Genomic DNA, 22,856 nt, shown 5'->3' with positions numbered 1-22,856 from the left:
GTAAAAAGCTAACCTTTGCAAACAATATGGCTTCTCTCTCACTTACCAACTTTACATTTCCCTGTATGGCCCCGGAAGATGACTGGTTAGCCAGAGACGGGTAAGATTCCTCAAGGGAGGAACAACCTAAGACAGGCACAGTCGCAGGGGGGCCATCAGGTGAGAATTTGGGGATCAACAGAGGTGAGGCTCAGAACCTCACCCCCCCTACTTGGAGAGAAATCTTCTGCATCCGTGGATGTCTTGCTACCCTTGTCTAGCCTGGATTAATACTTAGTCCATAGGCACACACCTGATCATCTGATCATCTACATTTGCCCTCTTACAGCACTAAACTATGTTTTCTACCTTTATCTTGCATCTACCTACCACTTCAGCATTTTATTAAAAATAAAAATAATAATAATAATAGGAGAAATGTGGGATCAACATATAAATCAAGTACAAAAATCAAATGAATATTCATATTTGACCTGATTGTTTATAGGTCATAATGCATGATCAAAACCAAAAGTTTCTGTGATGAATGCCCTTGTACTGTTCACCATGTAAGAATTTATTCACTATGTAAGAATTCGTTCACCATGTAAGAACTTGTTCGTTATGCTTCAGAAGATTGGAGACTGACGAGAATTAGGCTTGAGATGGATTAATGATTGTACATTGAGCGTTGACCCCCTATACTGAATTTTATTGTTGTTAACAACCATTTGATCAATAAATATGAGAGATGCCCTCTCAAAAACAAAAACAAAAACATAAAATAAAAAATAAAAAAAATAAAAAGAAGCCTCTGAGAGTTGGAGAATATTTGCTTGACAGGGTAGGACATTGTATGCTGCTTTCTTGCAGAAGCTCAGAAAATGATATTGGCTATCCCTCCAGTATCTCCCTCTCTAGTCCTCATCATCCTGCAGTTGGTGCAATGAGTCCAGTTGGTACAATGAACTGCATGTACCTGCATGCTCTCAGCTACTAACGCAGCTGCAAGTAGCATAAAGTCTTTGCAGAGGAGAGAGATTTACAAAACTGTTTCTTGAACTGAGTTAAAATGAAGGACTGCAAGAAGGAAAGATGTGCAAACCTGATAGCACAAGGGAAGGTAATTGTACCATTGTGAGGGACTTCAGTTGGGAAACAGGTACCCAGTGTCCAAAAGCTAGAACTTATCTATCAGTGAGGAAATAATCATAACTCTTCTGTGGTGAATATACCCAAATTTTCCAAGAATATGAGTTATTCTCCCTGCCATGCAAGGCCCTCTGGAAATCAAGTATACTTTACCTAACCTTACCTCTCACCATTCTCTAATGCAGTATCCTGGCTTCACTTGGTCATTAAACTTGAGGATGCATGAATGACAAGCTTAGGAATCAGAGAGACTGGCCTTCAAATTCCAATTTAGTCCCTTATTAGCTGTGTGACCACGTTACTTAACTTCTCTGAAGCTTGATTTCCTCACAGTAAAATAATAACACCTAATCCACAGGGGTTTTTTAAAGTGATCATCCAATGAAATGATGAAAATTACAATAGCTTTCATTTATTATGAATCAACTATATACCAAGCTTTATGCTTCTTTCTTTGTACCACAGTAAGGGAGCTGTCCTCCTGTTGGGAGTAGACCTCAAACCAAGAATTCAGAGGGTTTGAAGTTCGCTCCTAGTTTAGGCAGGCAGACAGCTTCAGAATGACCAGAAAGCCTATATATCAATTTTATCTCAATAAACCTGGCGGTGAGTGCGGGATGGTGAGAATGACCAACAGCAAAGGGTATCTGAGCAGCAGGCTGTGCTTGTGCAGCAGAAGTCTAAGGACAGGCCCAACGCAACAATCCAACTTAGTAGGATTTTACTCAAAATTGAGAACAATCTAGCAGCAAGTTTACATGTCACCATCTTTTCTCCCTTTTCCTTGGGGTGTAAAAGACTTAGGAAATTGTTAGAATCTGAAAGAAAATTTAGAGTTACTTTTCTTGAAGTATGGAATTGGAATGGGGAAAAGACTACTGCATGATTGCTGTGTGGCCTTGGATAACTACTGTAACTTCTTGAGTCTGAGTTTCTTTATGTATAAATTAAGATCTGTACTTTAAAGAGCTGTGGTAATGATTAAAAATAAATGTATGTAAAGTAATTAATATGGTGCTGGGCATATACAACAGTGACTATACTTAGTATGTCATTAGTTATATTCCTCTAGCTCTGAGGGATTCAAATGTCAGCTAAATGCAGGATGCTATCTCTACATATCAGCAAAAGTACAGGTACAAACATCTTGCTTGATATTTAACAATTTGATGAGGTTTGGAAAAATCATGACAAGTAGCTTTCTTACACTGTCATGATTCTGGAGAAAATATGTAACATAAGGCTTAAGAGCTGCAGTTTGCATCGATCTCCTATAGTAATCATCAGCCGCCCCACACAATTTACTACTTCATTGTATCCTACCCTACAACCATGCTGACAGCTCCAAAATTTATAAATCTATCTCAGACTTTTCCCTGAATGCCAGACTCATATATCCAACTGCCTACTCAACATCTACTCCAGGATGTCTAATAGGTATCTCAAATAAAATATGGCCAAAACAGAACTCCTGAATCTTGCCGCAGAATTTTGCCACCCTCGGTCTTCTTCATTTCAGTAAACAGAACTACTATCCACTCTATTACTAAAGCCAAAAACCTAGGAATCATCATGAGAATGTCCAGTCATTTCTATCTCTACAATAATTCTTGAAACTGTCCCTATTTTTCTATCTCTATTATCACCGCTCTGGTCCAAGCCATCATGATATTTCTTTGAGGTGCTAATAAGAGCTTCCTAACTTGTCTCCCTGCCTCCTTCCATCTATTCTTCATGGAGAAACTGGAAAATTTTTTTTACATATAAGTCAGAAGGAATGTGACTTTTTATACTTAAAATCATCCAATGGTGTCCTCTCTCTCTTGGGATAAAGACCAAATCCTTATAAAGCACTGTGTTATCGGGCTCTTGCCTACCTTTCCAGTCTCATTTTGCCTCACTCTCCCCACTGTTCCTTATGATGCAGACAGGCTGTTCTCTTTCTGTTCCCTAAGCATGCAAGTATCTTTAGTACCTCAAAGTCAACAAGTGCTATTCCCTCTGAAATATTTCTCACCCACTCTTCAACTAGATGGTTTTCTCTTAACCTTCATGGTCCAGTCTAAATGTTATTTAGCTCCAAGTAGACCTTCCACAATGATTGCATATAAAGTGAGGGCCTACCTACTTCTCAGTTAGTCTCAGTTATTTCCCTTTTTATCACTTAGTGCAATTATCAATTATACATTTATCCATGTGTTGGTTTAATCTCTTTTACCTCCCACCAGTATACTGCAGGCTCAATTAGGGCAGAACAATGTGACTTTTAGTTCACATATATTCACCCAGCACAATGAGTATCTGATGACTGTTAAAAAGAATAGCAAGTATAATAATTGTAGATCCAGGGTTGCTGGCCACAGAACTAGATAAAAATACTTGCTTACTTGTCCCAAAATGTCCTTTTCACCTCTCACCTTCTAAGCTAGATAGGAGATAAATTAATTAGCATCACGAAGATAATTTCACTGGCACAAAATATAAGGATACAGATACTAATAGATGTTTGATTTTAAGAGCAAGGGAGTTAGGTAATTAAATTAGGAATTAAAATACCTTTTCTCAGAAAAAGATTAAAGCATAATGTAACTCTTATGCCAGAGTTTATAGTAAAGCTATGATGCTCTAACCATCAAAATTGAGCACATAACTCAAGGTACTGACCCAATATCTTCTGGATGTTATTATGACTGCCTTTTCATCTCATTTTCCCAGAATACAGCTAGATTTATCAGACACTGTAGGTGGGCTCTGATGCAAAAGATTCAAAACACATGAAACATTTACATTCACTAATTCAGTGAATATATTTAGTGATTGCTATCTGCCGGACAAACAAGCGGGTGTTTTTCCTAACCAGTCAGAGAGGATCAAAGCAACATGCCCCAGAAAGGAATCAACCTTCTCTGCCAGAAGCCCCATGCCTATGCAGTCTTCTGTATCTGCTGCTTCCCAGTTGCTCCTCAGGAGCCCTACTGGAGCATAGTGCCAAATCACGGAGAGATTGCTAGCTATATAAAGTACTCCTCGTACCAAGAAGTGATTTATGGACTTGAACTGATGAATTATTTCCCTATTTGACAGCCAAAGGAGGCCATTTAACTGCATTTATAAACCACCAGTTATGAATCATAATGACATAAGGAATTGCTGGACAGGAAAAGGCCACTCTCTTTAACACGCTTGTCCTCAGGTCTCATTTCTACCTCAGCTTTGTCTCAGTAGCCTTTGGTCATGGCTCACATATCGTTAAAATGTCTTGCTGGCTGCAAAAGCTTATTTATATAGACAACAATGTTTGCTCTGACCACCTTAATTGACAATTATTGCACATGACTGCATCTCCCTGAATAAAATAGCTTTGCCTGAAATACCTACGTATAAAGCTTGTTGCCCGAGTTTGTCATAGACCCTGGTTAACTTCCTAATTTTCAAAACTTGTCCCCAGTAAAAGAAGCATGCTATTAAAAGTAGCAACTTGTCTTAGACCATTTGTCAGACTGCTTTCTTGTGGTAAAATGCTGGGAGGTCATCTTTGCAAGCTTTCCAGTAATAACGATGATGATAATGATACTAATCATAATATTTAATATCATTTATTGAGTACCTACTGTTTCCCAGACACCATTATAAGTGTTTTTCACACATTTTCTTCACTCAACACAGCAACACCGGGTCCCCATTTTGTATGGGGGAAAATACTGAAGTTCAGAAGGGTAAATTATTTTTCTCAAAATCACACAGCTACTGTCAGACTGAGGAATTGAATCATGTTTTTCTGTTCGGAAGCAGGATGCAAGGGAGCAAATCAAGTTTTCTGAGTTTTCCATGGGTTAACTTAGCATTAAATTCCTTCTTTTAGCAAAAAATTAGCATTAAATTTAGTTTTAGCATTAAATTCCTTCTTTTAGCAAAAAATTCCTTCCTATAAAATTCTTGTATATATATATTATAGGAATTTACATATATATATATATCTTTATATATGTATATATACATATGTGTATCTTAGAAGCAGCTCCCTCTAGATATTTTTCTCAGCAAACGGTCTTATCCTTCTACATATAAGAAAATTTGTTTTAGTCGAATCAGATCATAGTACTATGAGTGATGTGTAGTTCTGTGAGCATTTACTAGTGGAAATAGCTTAGGCTTTGAGAAAACAAAACCAATCTGAATCTTCGTTCAAGTGCTTTCTTCAGTTGCTGTAAAACATTGAGAAAAGTTACTCAATTTCTCTGAATCTCAATCTCAACCTCTGTGAAGTGGGGCTAAAGTGACAAAACTTCAGGATTCTGAGACACTGAAATGAGATCATATATCTGAAAGCACAGAGCCCAGCTCCTAGCTCCATGATTGTTTTATTTTATCTAAATGTTGAGGTAAAGCTTTGTATGGGGGACAACGGATCTTGGAGGACATTAATCTAATTGGCGAGACAAAACCCACACAAAGAAGATCACTAAGAAAATAATTATAGTATCAGACAGCAGGGTGAAAACTTTTGCAAAATTGCCAAGGGAATTTGGAAGAAATAGGTGATTGTAAAATGAGGTTAATCTATGAAGGCTTCAAGGAGGAAGTACAGAAGTACAAATGTGCTTTGGCAAAGAGGAGTAAAAGGGCATGAAGCAGGCAAGCATGCAGGAAAGAAAGTAACTCGTGGCATTTATTGAGCACTATTGTGTGCAGGAGACATGCAGGTAGATTGTAGCAGGTTGCTTTAAAAGCAAGGTTTTGGAACAAATGTAGGTTCAAATCCTAGCTCCACCACTTACTAGCTGTGTGATTATAGACAGGTAACTTATCCTCTCTGAGTCTCCATTTCTTTCCTTATAAAACAGAGGTAATATCACCAACCTTCCAAGGTTACTGTGAACTTTGACTGATCATAAAATTCAATGCCTGATCTAATAAATGGTCATCCTTTCAGCATCTGCTCCATTCTATCGGATCTAGTTCATGGCTGATCTCACACCATACCAAGCTTCCAATTTTCATTCCTTTAGAAGAGTGGCTTGACAAAATATTCTCGGCTTGCTCAAGCCACTGCATTCAGGTTGGGGGTGAGCAAGGTAGCTGAGAGTTTCACAAATGAACATAACAGACCTAAGAAAATATGTGCACATGGATCTCATGGGCCTATACTCCTTGGGGTCACAATGCAATCTGTTCCCAAGAACCCCCTCCCCCACCCTTAAGTTAGAGGAGTCAGCCAAGGAGTCAATGATCACCTCCGGTGCTGGAAGAGAGCCACTGGAGCGGAACTGGCCTGGATTGGGCACGTTTGCCAGATCCTGCTGCCATGTGCTCTAACTTGCTCACCGTCAGCCCTCCAAGCTGGTGTCCTGCACAGCTATTTGCGAAATAAACCCACAGGAAAGAATGTTCTCACAGTCTCTGACTTTCCAGGGAAACAAGACTGTCTTTCTGCTGATGGGACAGTTATTAGTATTTGTTCATCTCCCTGTAGGGCACAGAAACATGACACAAACATTTTCCTTAGCCAGAGACTGGAAATCACTTTGACTCTGGCTGTCACCAACAGGGCTAATAGATAGCTCTGTGTCACAGGCTGGGGCAGAGAAAAAAAGAATAAAGAGACAAAATAGGAGTGGCAGAAGAGTAAGGGGAAAAAATCCCTCTTTAGACTGATACTCAAGGCCCACTAATTCTAAGCAGGTATATTTTTTTGTCTTCTAGTCTCCCAAGGTCATGAGTAGAGTTGACCTTGTTTCTAGAAGGAGCAAGCAGCCACCTGCAGGGTATGAATTGTGACACTCTTGGAAAGGCCCCCACAGGCACTATAAAGCTGCCAGAAATTCCCACCATTAGTCATGCCTGTGAGTTACAGAGTTGTTGAAATATCTATTAAATTGCAAATACATTAGCTGAGAAAGGAAACAATTCTGGCCATTATCAGTCATGAATTCTTTATCTCATTGAGGTATTAGATTAGCCCCAGCAGAAAGCAAGGATCTGAAGAAATGAGCTACAGAAGACAGGACATTAGGAAATTTAAGAGTTAGAGAAGGGGCAAAGATGTTATTCAGGGTGGGCTGGATAGGCTAGGAAAGGACAGGGTCACCTCAGAAAGGAGAGAGAAGCCTAGGAGGAAAGGCAAAGGAGCTGCTGCAAGCCGGTTTCAGTCATGAGATTTCTGCACCTGCAACTGTGCAAAAGAACAGTCACTTATGCAATGCACAGTCAGTCATGTGAAAGTTCCCTTAATGCAGTTAAGAATTATTGACTGCTGAGGTGTTTCCTCATTAAATTACCCAAAAGGTATCAAGGAGATACGTTCTCATGTGATAATCAGGACACAGGCATTCAGATCATGTTAACTGGATGCTTAGAGAGCACATGACGGAAAGAAAAAATAAGCCAATGATTTGATTGCCCCAGGGCCTCCCACTGCCCTGCTTCGGGGAGGCTTCAAGGCAGGTGCTTTATCCCCAGGGCTCTTCATTTATCTGTAACATTTAAGACCAACTTGCTTCATTATCTGAATCACTCTTCTCTGTGAGGTGATCAATTTGTCAATACCCCTCCTGTAGGATTACATCATAAATTGTGCCCTTCACTCTCTGCTTGGATCAACCAATCTATTGGATGGTGTGATGAGGATGGCTTCTGAATACTGTTGTTCTCAGTTTGTCGATTAATTGCTCTCTGAGCCACTTAAGGCTGTTGCTTTTTGTGTTTTGTGTTTTGTTTTTTGTTTTTTGTTTTCCATTCATTGCTGGAGATTGGAATAGTAGAGCAGAATCTGAGCCATCTGCCCAATCGCTTGTTTAAAAGTGCTACTGAACCAAATCTTTCAAGGCAAAGGCCACAAATAGGCAGCCCCCAAACTGAATTAAGCCTACAGGCATGTTTCATTTGGTCTACACAGTGATCAACAAGCCAGAGATTTTCATGTAAAAATCCAGACTTCTAGCATCTCTTCAAAAAGTAGAGGGCCTAACAGTACTGGATTCTTAACCCGACGTGACAGCAATCAGCGAGGGCTAAGTCAGTGGGGCTAGTACTCTTCAACTTGCCCCTGCTTGTTGCCTTGAACATTCACTCACTCAGATATATGACCTGCCTGTTTTCTAGAAGCACTTGCTCATTGACTAGGGCATTACCCCTTTGTTGGTTTGGATTCAGCCATTGAGCAAATGCTTTTCCTCTTATAGAAGGAACAGAATCAGGGCTGTTTCTTCTTCAAGTCAGGACAGTAAATTGGCAAAGGAATATTTTAAATAACAGGTTATTTCAGGATCCTTAGACCTGAGTTCTGGAGTGATCAACTTTGGATTCCTCCTGGGGTTGTATCATCTCTTCTTCTGGCCCAGAACCCAGGATTAAAAGACAGTGGGCAGAGTAAAGTAGGAGAGGAAAGCATTGCATTTAGGGTAGAACATGGGGGTTCTAGTCCCAGTCATGTTACTTACCAGCTGCAAACCTGGGGCAAATGGCTTAAGTTCCATGAGCCATAGTTTACTCTTCTGAAAAATACAAATAGTAGTAGTGGTAGTGGTAGTAGTAGTAGTACTATCTTTGCTGCCAACTCTATAAAGTTCTGTGAGAAACAGAATATCTCAGAAGTGAAAGTGCTTTGAAATGATAAGGTGCCCTACAAAGAGAAAGCTCCTATTTGTACCTAACAAGAGCACTCACCAATGAAATAAGTACCTGAACAACTGAAGCTATGCCTAAGGTTTGAATATCTACTATATGTTCAGTCGGGGAAAAAAAAAGGTCAACAAATCCCTATCCTTAAGGAGCTTAACAGGCTATTTTAGAAAATAAGATAAACAATAAAAGACTATAATGGTAAAACAAAGTTAATGCCAGCTAAGATTCTTATTGAAACTACTGAAGATACAGTCATTGGTAGGATGCCAGTAGAGCTAGGTATTTATTTGGCTACTTACTTTGCTTTCTTACAGTTTTTTCTGTGAAAAGTTAGCATCCTCAGATGCTTTTGGGGAAAAAATGTGTTCTGTGATCATGCAAGCTTAGGAAATGTCCTAAGCTATACACCATCCTCCTTTTAGAAAATCATGATACATATTAGAATATTATATGCATTAAGATGCCCTGAAATGCCTTGCAAAAAAGAAAACTGTTTAACTTTGATCTAGCAGATAAATATATTGCCACAGACCTCTCTACATTCCCATCCCCTCCTCTTCTCTCTCCCACAAATAACTATTAACATTTCTTGAAATCAGAGCTCCACGGAATGCATTCTAGAAAACCTATTTGAAACACTATTTGTTCTAATAAACACATTTAAAATTTTCATAGGTTCCAAAAGGAATATAATTCTGTCTCTACCTGTTTTCAGAACCACATTAGAAACTTGGATGCTGGGCTCCTTGTAACACAGAATAGGCACTAATTTATATCTTGATTGGTGTTTACCAAATGAACCAAATTGTTTAGCCTGTTCTCCACTGTTTCACTTCCACTAGCTTAAAATCACTGTCACAACTACAGTGAACCTCAGTGGAATCTACTTTTTCTCAATAAGGATTTTAATATTAATAGAGCCGTATGGCATCAAAACATGAAGGTTGGCAAATCCCATCTTCTGTATACTCTTGCTTTTCCTGGCTCCACGATTGTCTTTGTTTCCCTTTAGGCCCCATCCTAAACTCAGATTTGATTCTGTGTGTCATTCCTACTGATCTGATCTAAGGTACTCACTGAGAGAGCTAAGGACTAGGCTGTGAAACGTCGACTATACCCTTTTCAGGGTCATCTAAGTTTCAACAGGCAATTATTGAAGACCAAATATTTGATATCCAAAAAGGACATTATAGTCAAATGATGGACACTGACATCAACAGTTTGACATCTTTTTTCAAAGTATGCAATATATATTTGGTGAATGGAATTGTATGGTTTGTGCTTAGTGGTGATTAAAAGGTTGTATCGGAGAGTCTGAAAGATGTAGTGCATATCTGTGCTCTGCCAGTTATAAAGTATGTGACCTTAGGCACATTACTTCACCTCTCTAAGTTTTAGTTTCTTCCTCTATAAAATGGGGACACTAAAGGTTTCCACCCTTGTATGGTTGTTGTGAAGATTAATGAGAAAATAAATGAAAAACACTACTCAAGATGTCCACTACACGGTGAGCTCTCAAAAGGCATTAGCTCTCTGGAGGCCCCTTTTCTGATTATTACATAGTTTTTGGCTTACAGATCACTTTTCCTGTTGTATTATCATTCTATTTATTTGTTCCCCCAACTCTCTGCTATAAATTTCTATGTTCCACTGTTTTTCCTAAACCCACTCTCACCCTTAATGTCTCAGCATTAACAGTAGAGGCATGAAGGAAGAAGGAGCCAGGGCCACGGAAAGCCTGGTTTCAAACCAGATGTTAAATTGCTTCCTCTGTGTGTAAATAGGTGCCATTCTCCGCACCGGAGAAAGGGTATTTGTTAGAATAACTAAGAGTCTAAATGTCACCTGCAGCAGTACTAAATTAAAAGCACATACTAAAGCCATGTATTTTAATATCTTCACCAAACACTGATTCCAATTTCGACTTAGCAGTTTTACCAAGCTTTGTGTGTCCAGACTGCTTTGCTACTATTCCTTAATAGTAACCCAGCAGCAAATTTTTGAAACAGTCGCAGAATAAGCCTCTTTCTAGCCATTGCATTCAGACACCAATGGGTTAAGAGATTATCCCTAATGCAGTAAGGGTCCCAAATCAGGAACTCTGTAATAATCAAGGAGAAGGGTATTATTTGCATATTTCCCAGAGAACAGGTTAGTGTTTTCCTAAATAGCAAATGTACATTTCTAAAAAGCTGCATAAAATCATGCATTTGTGAATGATTTGCCAGGTGAATGGTGAATTATCTTCCAAATACAGTTAATTAGTGCTGGATTCCTGCTTGCTTCACTTGTTTGCTTTTGGGAGCCCTTGTAATTTATGTCTGCCTTTGACCTTCTGAAGGCAGACATTCTCCTCTACTCCCAGGAGGACCTATTCCACTATCTTGCCCATCCTCTCCCACTCCTCTTCTCCTTCCATTATCACGAGTCAAATTATCACCTACCTTCTCACCATCCTAAGTATAATCAACTCTCCATTCTCTCCTTACCACTTCAACTAGACCTTGGCACCATATCCAATGTGAGTATAAAGGAAAAAATGTCTTTGAAACAGCTACCTAAAATATGCTGTGGGAGGTAAAACAATTAGCAAACAACTTTGGCAAATGTCCTCAACACATTATTGTCCATGTCTATTTCTTGTTAAACCTTCCCTACTCATCTGCAGCCTCTGCAGGGACCAAAAGATATGTCTACAATAACATCATACAATCCTGCTATGGTTTACATGTGAAAAGTGTCCCAGAAAAAGTTGCATTTAAATCAAATCTATTTTAATGCAGTAGGAAAGCTGGCTCTTTAAAGAAATCCAATGACAAATTTTTTTTATGTAGAAAAATAATTTCACAAAGCCAATGGTTACCTTCTAATTCATCAGTTTTGAATATCTGGTTCTTTTCATAGCTGATCTATTTAAAGCAAGTAGCACCTATACACTCTAAGAGAACATTTGTTTTACTGAAGAAATATTTCTCAGATTTATAAATTTAAAAAGAACAGGCAGAAAATAAACTGTTGAAATTTTGATTATCTTTTTAAACTTACATACTTACAATACACAATTTTAAGGAACCTCTATCTATGTAATTTTGTAATTAACCAACCTAATTTCATATCGAAATTCCTACTCCATGCCTGCAAATCGCTAAACTCAAAACAAGTATAAGTGGGCTACTCTAATTCCAGCCTTATAGTTTTAATTATGAGGACAACCTGTTTGTTAATTGTTTTTTAATACCGAGCATACAAAGTACAAAATAATTTATCTAATATTGCAAATAAAAATAAACCTTCACAGAAAAACCTCTTGAACTTCCATACCAAGAAGCCATTTTGTTGCTACGTCAAGCATAAAATTTGTAGTGTGTGAATAAATACATAAATTTGATGTCTTCTTATATGAGTGACGACCACTGGCCTAAGGATAAGTTTGAATTATGTTTTCCAGTATATAATATATACTCAGTACATTTTTATTTAAAAGTTAAATGAAGAAATTACTGGTTTAGTGGCTGAGGTTGCTTTATCCCCACACTCTTGACCAAGAGCCTGTATTTTCATGGCAGCCTTTAGGAGCTTAGGCAAAACAATTTAGGGCTTATGAAAATTAGTTACATGCATGTTTGTGTGTGTGTTCAAACCTATGGCTGACTTCTTTAACACCACGCTCTCATGATCCTCCAAAAGCATGCAACAGAATCATCCAGACAAAAAGGCAAGTTTGCAGTCTTACTAATGGACTGAATTAGAATCTGGGGGAAAGAGATGGGAATCCATATTGAAGAAGCCTCATCTTTACCTTACCTTGATTCTTCCCCATGATTCTGATGCACATTAAAATAGAAAACCTCTGGGTGGTAGACATTTTAAAGCCATAGTCCAATTACACTAAAAGCTTAGGGCAAGTGAATTAACACTTAAAAAAAAATACCCAAAATAAGTAACTATAGCTCTGCTTTCCAAAATGTAAAAGGGAAATAAAGAAGCAAATGTGTTGTCACCATAATCCGTTAGATGGGAGCATAAAAGAGGTTTGGTGTTTATTTTGGTCCAACTTAAAACCCAGGCCAAATCCTATAAGGTTACAAACTTCCGTAAATGATTCCCAAATGAAAGTGCTCTACAAGCACCTGATAGGGATTGTGTGATTATGGTCAAAGTGATGATGCCACAAGGATTTATGCATGGTCGGGTCACTTATTAATGATGTCTAATTGCCTATAACTGACTCCTCTGCTTGAGTGAGTTAGGAAGTCTAGTCTGCATTTAGGAAATCAGAAAGCAATCAAAAGCAGATCTTTGCTATTTGTGATTGGCCCAATAAGTAGTTATTTTGCAAGTTCACGGGGGAAAAAACATGCTAGTTTAATTTTAAAAAATGATTTAAACCATCATAAAAGGTACTTTACAAATTCAGACTAAGAAGTAAAACTGTCATGTATCAGGATAGAGAATCAGCATACAGAACCGAAGTGAGTGTGTGTGTGTGTGTGTGTGTGTGTGTGTGTGTTAGTTTGTAATGAAAGTACATTTTTTATTCTTTGTGCTAACATTCACAAATTTGAAAAAGACAAAAAAACAGGTAAAGAGGTGACTCTCAGGGATCAAAAGCAAGCATTATTATTGGCAAACTGATTTTAACACTACTACTCCGAGAAGGTAAGCTAGGCATAAACAAAAATGATATAGAAAGAAAACTGTATTCCTAACATTAGTAAGAATGTTATAATTAACTAACTAGTTGACATCAGCTGATTAGATGGTTAAATAGGTAATGCCCAAGGGCTTTAGTCATAAGTTATTTAATGCAATTAATTTACAATTATCTGGATAACGTCAAATTTTACTATGGCTTATGTTTTATCCACAGTACAACTGTAAGCATACACACACACACATATCTAAACCATTTATAAAAAGAAAATTAGGATTTTAATTAGGCACAATAGGAGGTAGGCTTTTTGTCACATAGTTTGTTCAGGTCCATCACACCCACTGTCAGGAATCATTTTTATAGTATTATGGCATTAGATTGTGTCCTATGTCTCTGAAATTACTTTCTAACATTCTCAACCAGATAAGAATATCGTGAATTTCTCTTTTCCACTATGAGTAGAATTACTAGTTTACTGTTCACTTGTACTCAAATTTAAAACACATACTTACACACTGCTTGGAGCTGTTCTATTTAAGAATCACCATTTAAGAAGATCACAATAACATCACTCATTTATGAGCAACTTTGTATAAATGATATTTTGGGTGCAGTACAAGAAGATTGCATTCTAAAAGCCCAATAGCACCTCATTCTAAGGCAGCCTTTACCTGCAAGGAGATTCTACATACGGGTTGACTCATCATTCTAAAGAAGCTCCAGCATATCTTCCCTCAGATGCTTAGGAACAATCAGTAATAGCTTGGAGAGTTAAGAACATTTCACAAATGTTGATGACAGATATGCAGCAATTGGACTAATGTTCCCAAAATTAGATATCCATATTCTACTTATACCTTATCAGTACCACTTATTAATAGTGAGAATCCCAACTATTTGACTGGCAGTCGATTCTAAATTCACAGCAATTTCATTCTTTGTTTTGGAAACTTTTTCTTCCCAAACCAAATTACACTTAAAATCTTATTTACCACAATTTGATAGAATGAATTCTGACCTGTAACTTTCAATTCAGTTGTTCGTCTTACAAGTTTTCCTTCATACTTAAGTTCACAAGTGTAATTTCCTCCATCTTCTTCTTGAACTTCCTGGATTAGAAGAGCATTTCCTTTCTGTATTATTATGCTTCTCCACATTTTTGGCTTGCATTCCTGCAGAGAAAATATTAGCAAGTAAGCAAAAAATAAAAATTCACATTGCTAAGTCTTAAATTAATACTGGCAAGTTAGTACTTTCAGTTTTTGTACTCTTCTCTTTAGTCAGTCAATGATCCGAAAATATCACAAATGTGTCCTATCATGTCCAATATCTAATACGAAGAGCCACTTTAAAGGCCTGATCCCAAGAGCAGAAAGTCTTTAGAGCCATTCTACGAGAAATACATACAAGCTCCCCAAATGCAAAAGACGTATAACAGAACCTTAAAAGTTGCTAAATGTCATTTATAATGCCCTAGTACTTTCTATTTGACAGACATATTTCCTAAAAGTCCTAAAAGGATAGTGTTAACAACATAGTATTATTATTAAAAATTGATAACAGACTTCTACATCAGCATTGTAGACTACAATGGTTTCATTAATTATTTCTTATAGTAAAACCTAATATTAATATTCCAGAGTCTCTTTCCTCATAATCAAGAGATCCATTTGAGTGGGGTGGGACCAAGAAAATTAGGCTTAAGCAGTTATCCAGAAACATAGCTAGGTACAATGAGGACACACTTGGTTCTAGCAGTGGAATGGAGAAACTACTCACTTACTTTCTGAGTTCAGTGATATATGACCAGAGAATAAGATTTGGGTTTTGAAGTCAATGTTTCTACTCTCCTGATGGGATGGATGGTGAGGGAGTCTTAATACTGGGGTTGGACTTTGCTAGAAAGGAATGCTTAACACTTTCCCAAGAGTGACAAAGATATGATGATAACCATGTATGTAAGAACATTCAGCCAAGTGGTTTTGTCTTTTGGGAATTTTCTCAAACTACTTTTTAGATATTGTTCCAGTCTGTCTACCCCTCATCTCAAATGTTCGACGAAAGTGGTAGCCAAAAGGTGAACACACATCCAGAGGAAGTATAGGAGATAGCTTTAAAGGGGTGCTGAGTAATCAAGGTGTGGGTAGAACTGTCACACTTCCAGAGTATCTCTCCTGGCTTTAATGCATTTGCATATTCTCTGGAGTGGAGAGAAATTCATCCCCATGTCAATGAGTAATTAACTGGGCAACCCAGGGCGAGTCTGAACCTGAAAGTTTAAGGTGAGGGGCTAGCTTGCTTGCTGGCTTGCTTCCTTCTGGAGTAGGGGAGAGAGACAGTGCTGGACTGCAGTTTGTAAGCAATAAACAGGTTTCAAACTTTACTTCTCCCTTTAACTAATTCCAGTTTTTAGAGGTATTTTGCCCTGGGATTTCCTCTCCCTGGACTTACATCTGGTGGCAGTCGACAGGATGCCTCTTGAACCTCAAATCTGTCATATTGGGTGCGACCTTTGGGAGGGCTGCTCCTGTGGATGGTAGGGAGGCCCCAGTGAATGCAGTGGCAGAGCATGCCACTTCACCTGTTATTGTCCCCCCAGCTGTAGGGCTTCCAAATTGGGAACCCCTAGTGGGAATTGGTCTGGGATAAAGTACCTCTTAGAGGGGTGGGGCCTTCCCCAGACCTGGGGAAGGGTGGAAACACTGGAAGCTGCAGAATGAGCCCTCTGTGAGTTGGAAGACTGCTTGGAGACCTTAGGGGTCTGTGTAGCGGCTGGCACTGTGGGATCTCTTCTCATCCAGATAGTGGAAAATGTTATACAGGAGAAAGAGAGGATTATTGAGAGGGTTAGTGAGGAGAGAGAGGGACTTAGGCAGGAGAGAGACACACTTCAGCATTGCTTGGAAGAGCTGCGCGATAACCTATGGGATGCTATTAAAGAAGACAGATGGTTACTGAAAAGACAGGTCACACTCCTAGAAGACTCCTGAGCAGCAAGTGGGGAGGCGGCAGGAAAAGCCGCATTGTAGGAGGCCATGGGGGACAGGGAGGAAAGAGTAGTGCCTTCAGCCCTGGACATGGTGGAGGAGGAGCCATTGGTGGAGAAGCCTGAGGGAGAAGAGGAGGAGGCGGGGGCCACTGGCAGATCTGCTACCCAGGCCACTGCTGGAGGTACCATCTTCTCCTGTTTTAAAGGCCTGCCCAGCTATAATTAAGAAAATAAAAACAAAACAACTGCGGACTCCTCAGGGGGATGAGCAGCCCCCTCCCCAGGTTGTGGAGCACTCCATGCTCTGCCCCTATACCCAGGATGAGCTGGTGGACATGAGCGTCCGGTATAGGCAGAGGCCACTGGAATCTCTGCCTGCATGGCTTTTATGTCTCTGGGATATGGGGGTGGAAAACATTGTTGTGTCAGGTACTGAGATGAGTAGAATGACTTCCCTGACAACTCACCCTTCTCTCTGGCAGCAGTTGCAAAATGCCTGTCATGCCTCAGGGAATCAGACACTCCTGGAATGGCTGACAGGGGCCATCAGGATAGTTTGGCCTAATCAGGATGATGTATCATATTTTCCCAGTAGTTGGAAAACGTATGCAGAGCTCCAACAGGTACTGCGGGAATTGGGTATGAAAAATATCATCTATAATATGAACCCCCAGGGCCCTGATGAGGAGGTGTTCACTATAGGAATGAGAAATCTGGTGTTGCCTACAGCTCCCACATCTCTCTTTGGGTCCCTAGTGAATACTCTTGCCCCCCGACTGAGGGAAACCCATAAGTGGACAGAGGGAAGTACAGGCCATGACTGAAAGGAGAAGTGCAAAAGTCCCCGTGAAGCTCTCGAGGACCCAGATGTGGGTTGATTTGATAAAGGCAGGGGTAGTGAAAGAAAAACTTGATGGGCAGCCCAATAGAATGTTTTTAGAACGGTGGCACCAATTAAAGCCAGAGCAGCAGTGCCAGCTGCTGAGGTCCAGGACACGGAAACCAGAGTCAAGGCCTCATGCCCAGCCTGTGTCTCTGTAAAACTTCATGGGAGACAGTACTCAGAATTTGCCTGAGCCCTCACCCCCACAGTAAGACAATTGGGCATCATGGTTTGACTGAGGGAGAGTCAAAGTTCCCACCTTGGGGGACATGGTGGGGACCAGAGGCCACATGTAGAATTAGCAATTCATGAGTCCCCTGTGAATGTACAACATGTCCTGGAGCTGGTGGACACAGGAGCTGAGTGTTCTTTAATTCATGGCAACCCTGAACATTTTCCTGGGACCCCTGCTGATAAATGGCTATGGGGGTAAGGCAATTAAGAGTGAAGAAAGCCCAAATCTCACTGGGGATAGGGCATTTACCCCCAAAGGAGTATACATGTACATTTCCCCTATCCCTGAATATATTTTGGGGGTAGACATCCTGCAGGGCCTGTGTTTACAGACCACTGCAGGTGAGTTCAGACTGAGGGTACATGTGGTAAAGGCAGTTCTGAGGTGACATGCTTAGCACCCACCTGTAGCTCTGCCTGTTCCTTGGCAGGTGACAAATATTAAGCAGTATAAATTGCCTGAGGGGGCACAAGGAAACTGGAGAAACTCTACAGGAGTTGGAGAGGGTGGGCATCATAAAGCCCACTCATAGTCTTTTTAATTCCCCAGTGTGGCCAGTGAGAAAGCCAGATGGCTACTGGCATATGACTGTAGACTACAAGGAACTGAATAAAGTCACATCCCCTTTGCATGCTGCTGTTCCTTCTATAGCAGACTTTCTGGACACTCTCAGCCATGAACTGGGAACATATCAGTATGTACTAGACCTTGCTAATGCTTTCTTCTCTATTGACATAGCACAGGAAAGCCAGGAACAGTTTGCCTTCATGTGGGAAGGCCGGCAGTAGACATTCACTGTCCTTCCACAGATATATCTCCACAGTCCCATGGATTTGTAGCCCAGGACTTGGCCACATGGAAGAAACGGCAAACAGTGCAGTTGTAGCACTACACTGATGATATTATGCTCACATCTGATTCTCTTGCAGATTTAGGAGGGGCAGTTCCTAGACTGTTGCAACATCTACAGGATAAAGGATGGTTTGTGAACAGCACCAAGGTTCAGAGACCTGGTTTGTCTGTGAAATTCTTGGGGGTTGTCTGGTCAGATAAAACTAAAGTTGTTTCTGAAGCAGTTATAGACAAGGTCCAGGCTTTCCCCACCCCTACCACTGTGGCAGTATTACAAGAGTTTTGGGGTCTTTTGGGCTACTGGAGAGTGTTTATCCCTCACTTGGCACAAATTCTGAAGCCCTCATACCAGTTGGTATGAAAGGGCATCAGGTGGGACTAGGATGAGACATGTGTGGCTACTTTTACTGCTGCCAAGCAGGCAGACAAGGCCATACAAGCCTTGAATATAATGGACTCATCAAGGCCCTGTGAACTAGATGTTCATGTAACCAAAGATGGGGTCTTTGGCAGCAGCTTGAATGGACATACCAACCTATTGGATTCTGGTCACAACTATGGAAAGGAGCAGACGTCCGGGTCACCTTGATAGAGAAGCAACTGGCTGCTGTGTACCACACCTTGCTGGCTGCTGAGTCCATCACCAGAACAGCTCTGACCAAGATAATAACCACCTATCCTATCTTTGGGTGGGTGCGAGACTGGTCCCAAAGGCCATGGAATGGCGTGGCACAGACACACTGGCCAAATGGGGCACATATTTACAGCAGCACAGTGCCCTCTCTACTAGCCCCTGAAGTGGAGAATTCCAGTGCTTATTGGGGCCAGTGACCTATACAAGTGGAAAGCAGGAAGAAGTTGCTTTTCAGCCCTTGGTAGCTGAGACTCCTCAGGAGGGAAAAGCTCCTATACCTAAAGCTCTTGGTACACAGATGGCTCCAGTTGTGGGCAGCCCCTGAAGTGGAGGGCTGTGGCTTTCCATCCTAAGACTGAGACAATATGGATGGAGGATGGAGAGGAGAAGAGCAGTCAATGGGCTGAGTTGTGGGCAGTATGGCTCGTGATCACCCAGGAGCCTTCTCCCATAGTTGTCTGTACTGACAGCTGGGCCATCTATTGGGGCTTGATCCTGTGACTACTGACAGGGTACCATGCCAACTGGATGGTTGGTCACCAGCCCCTTTGGGGGCAAGAGTTGTTGCAAGACCTATGGGCCTCTGGTCAGACTAAGATTGTTACTGTATATCATGTGACTGGACATTTGCCTTTGGCATCCCCAGGGAATGAAGAAGCAGACACATTGGCCCAGGTGCACTGGCTAGAAGGAAAGCCTGCCTCTGATGTGGCCCAATGGCTACACCAGTGTTTGTTGCACGTGGAGCAAAAGACATTGTGGGCTGTAGCTTGGAGTTGGGGCTTGCCATTGACCTTTGAAGAAATCAGCAAAGCCTGGAAGGAGTACCTTCTGTGCTCTAAGAGGGACTTACACTGAGTCCCACAGCAACATGGGACGATAGTAAGGGGGCTAATACACTTTGTCAGGTGGAAAATAGACTACTTTGGGCCTCTGCCCATATCAGAAGGATATCAGTATGCCATGACTTGTGTGGCCACAGCTACCGGACTATTGGTTGCTCTTCCTGCACATTGTGCAGAGATCAGCAAACCACCAAGAGGGGCCTGGAGTGTCTCTTTGCAGCCTATGGCCGGCCGCAGGTGATTGAGAGTGATCAAGGCACCCTCTTTACTGTACATGCATTACAAGAATGGGTACAGCAATTACGAATACAGTGGAAATTTCATGTACCATATAATCCTACTGGGGCAGGCATGATAGAGAGGTACAATGGTTTGTTGAAATCTGGCATGAAGTCAGACACCAATAGTCTATGGAGTTGGTCAGTTCACCTATGGACAGTACTGTGATATTTGAATGAGAAGCCACGTAAATGAGCTTTGAGCCTTGTGGATATGCTCACATACCTTGCTGCCTCTCCTATGCAACTGTACATCCAAACCAAAGAAGAGTTATTGAAGCCAGGATATGGCCAGCAGAGCAACATCCTGCTGCCAGCCCCTACTGCATTAAGCCCTGGAGACACTGTTGAATGGACCTGGCCCTGGACATTTTGACACATGGATCAGCAATGGCTGGCCCTTCTGGCTCCTTGGAGGAAAGGTCTGGAAGCTAGCCTCCTATGTATTCCTGGAATAACAGCTGAATGGCCCCCAAAGGTCATGGTAGTGTACCCAAAATGTCCAGGAGGTAAGAGCATCTTGCAGAGTTTTATCTTTACAGTCAGTGCATATACCTCCCATTGCCCTATATATTGACCCACCTGTAACTCCCACAAGGAGAGGGGTGAAAGTCTGGCATACTAGACCAGGATGAGATCCCATTCCTGCCACTGTTTTATCACAGGACTACTCTCTTGCATGTATCCTACCTGATGGACAAGATTTGCCTATGCTGGTGTCATTAAAACACGCATCTTTTTGCCCTTAAGCTTATTTTCTCCTACAGTCATTTGTGGCCTGAATGCGTCCCCTGGCTGCAGCTGCTGCATGATGATTGCTCTGAACCCTCAGCTACTGCCTGCCTATGGAGTGGATGGGCTTCGGACTTAATCTGCATGTAACTTTGAACCTAACTGAATCTTCTGGTTTGAGAATTATCATGATTGTGTTACCGTTGTCAAGAAAAAAATGCTTAAAGAGAGGCTTGACTTTGTCTAATGTTTGGTAACATGGTTGTTAGGAATGAGTAAACAAATGTAGAAACATATTTTGTGCTGCAAAGGCTGAATCTTCTGGCTTGAGGATTATCATGATTTTATTGCTGTTGCTATTGTTATGTCATTAGTCTGGTCACAATGCTCCAGTTTTGTCGCCCAGGGACCAACCACTGCGGAAGAAGGGGAGTGAGTAGATTGTAAGGTGAGATTTCTGGAGGGGTGGCCAGTGAGTAAAATTGTAACATTTCCAGAGTATCTCACCTGGCTGTAGTGCATTTCCATACCCTCAGGGGTGGAAAGAAGTTCATCTCCATGTCAATGGGTAATTACCTGGGCAACCCAGGGCGTGTCTGACCTGAAAGTTTAAGGGGAGGGGCTTGCTGGCTTGCTTCCTTCTGGAGTAGGGGAGAGAGATGACACTGGACTGCAGTTTGTAAGCAATAAACAGATTTTAAACTTTATTTCTCCCTTTAACTAATTTCAGTTTTTAGAGGTATTTTGCCCCGGGATTTCCTCCCCAGATTTACACAAGGGAAAGGTATTTTATCATCTAAATTCTGAGTCTGTCATTTAAGGCAATAAATAAATTGACTGTGGAGCAGGAGGTGTAAATTACAGTTGAGACCACTTTTCACTTTCCCCACTATGGTATCTACAACACCTCTTCTACCTCTCCTTATCGCCACTCCCCCTGCCACCCTCCATACACGCATCCTAAATATTCACATAAAGGTAGAACTGGTGCTAACTCTCAATTCCCAGCTCTGCATGCTTGTGTATATGTTGTGTGTGTGTGTAAAATGATTTGGGAGTACAGGTACCCATTTATTAGTTTTTTACTGTAACAATTTTTCTTCTTTTATGATAGCAGGAGTTTTGACAACAAAACACAAAAACAGGCACTTAACTTCACAGGTATAATATTTAGGAGATATTCTTTCTTTATGTCCAATACAACTACCCACACACATTTTCAGAGAGTAAATAAAAGTAATACTAGCTAGGGCATCTAGATATAAGGCTGCTTCACTCCCTAGGGTCTTCCCAAAGAACAGTTAAGGGTTTGTCTGAAATTATATTACATACCATGTCTGGCAAGGTTTATCACCTATATGAGATTTGCTTCTCAGTTAAACCTTGGGATATAAGGTTTCTGAGAAAATGAAGAAGAAAGTCTGAACAGAAAAAAAAGTAGTCCTGCTGCTACTATTGTCATACAGTAATAATCCACAATTATTTTCACATTGTTTCCAACTCTGATAGTCTCAAATTTCTGAAGAATTAGTCAGAAGGTCATTAAACAAAAATACGGTCCCTTTGGGCATTTTGAAAGGAAAAGAAAATGAAAACTGAGCTGCTTCACTTTCACATACTAGAGGTGGGGGAGCAAATGAGCCCACACACTCATTTTATTCAAAACCAAATGGCATTGTTTTCTAATGTCATTTTGGGGGAAAAGTCCATTACAATTAGCTCAAATCATTTTCATTTTCCATGCACACTGCTTTGTCTTCTTTCTAGAGAGTAAAATCTAAAGAGTATATAGGAACTAGAAAATAACTCCTGATGAAGAACAGCCTGGAATCTTTACACATTCTCTGGGATAGATCTAGATAGTCCCAAGTGATTTCAAAATTGCCATCTAGCCGTATAAAGGATTCTTTATACCTAATGGAGTTTTTTTTTTAACTGTGGCATAGGAAAATCTTAATTCAAGTCACTTTCACCCTTCTGGAGACAATGTGGTGCAGATG

General features: G+C 40.6%; 1 protein-coding gene across 1 annotated transcript in view; it reads right to left on the bottom strand.

Annotated features, from left to right (window-relative positions):
• IL1RAPL2 (interleukin 1 receptor accessory protein like 2) overlaps window positions 1-22,856 on the bottom strand; it is a 1,159,060-nt gene that overhangs the window by 462,643 nt on the left and 673,561 nt on the right. Inside the window, exon 5 of the mRNA XM_073227767.1 lies at window positions 14,427-14,580. Within this exon, the coding sequence (XP_073083868.1) occupies window positions 14,427-14,580 (154 nt within the window). The remainder of the gene's footprint in view (window positions 1-14,426; window positions 14,581-22,856) is intronic.

This window comes from Manis javanica, chromosome X (genome assembly GCF_040802235.1).
Source record: "Manis javanica isolate MJ-LG chromosome X, MJ_LKY, whole genome shotgun sequence".
NCBI classification, from domain to species: domain Eukaryota; kingdom Metazoa; phylum Chordata; class Mammalia; order Pholidota; family Manidae; genus Manis; species Manis javanica.
The sequence above is the reverse complement of the archived record's forward strand: the minus strand, read 5'-3'. Positions and strand labels throughout refer to the sequence as shown.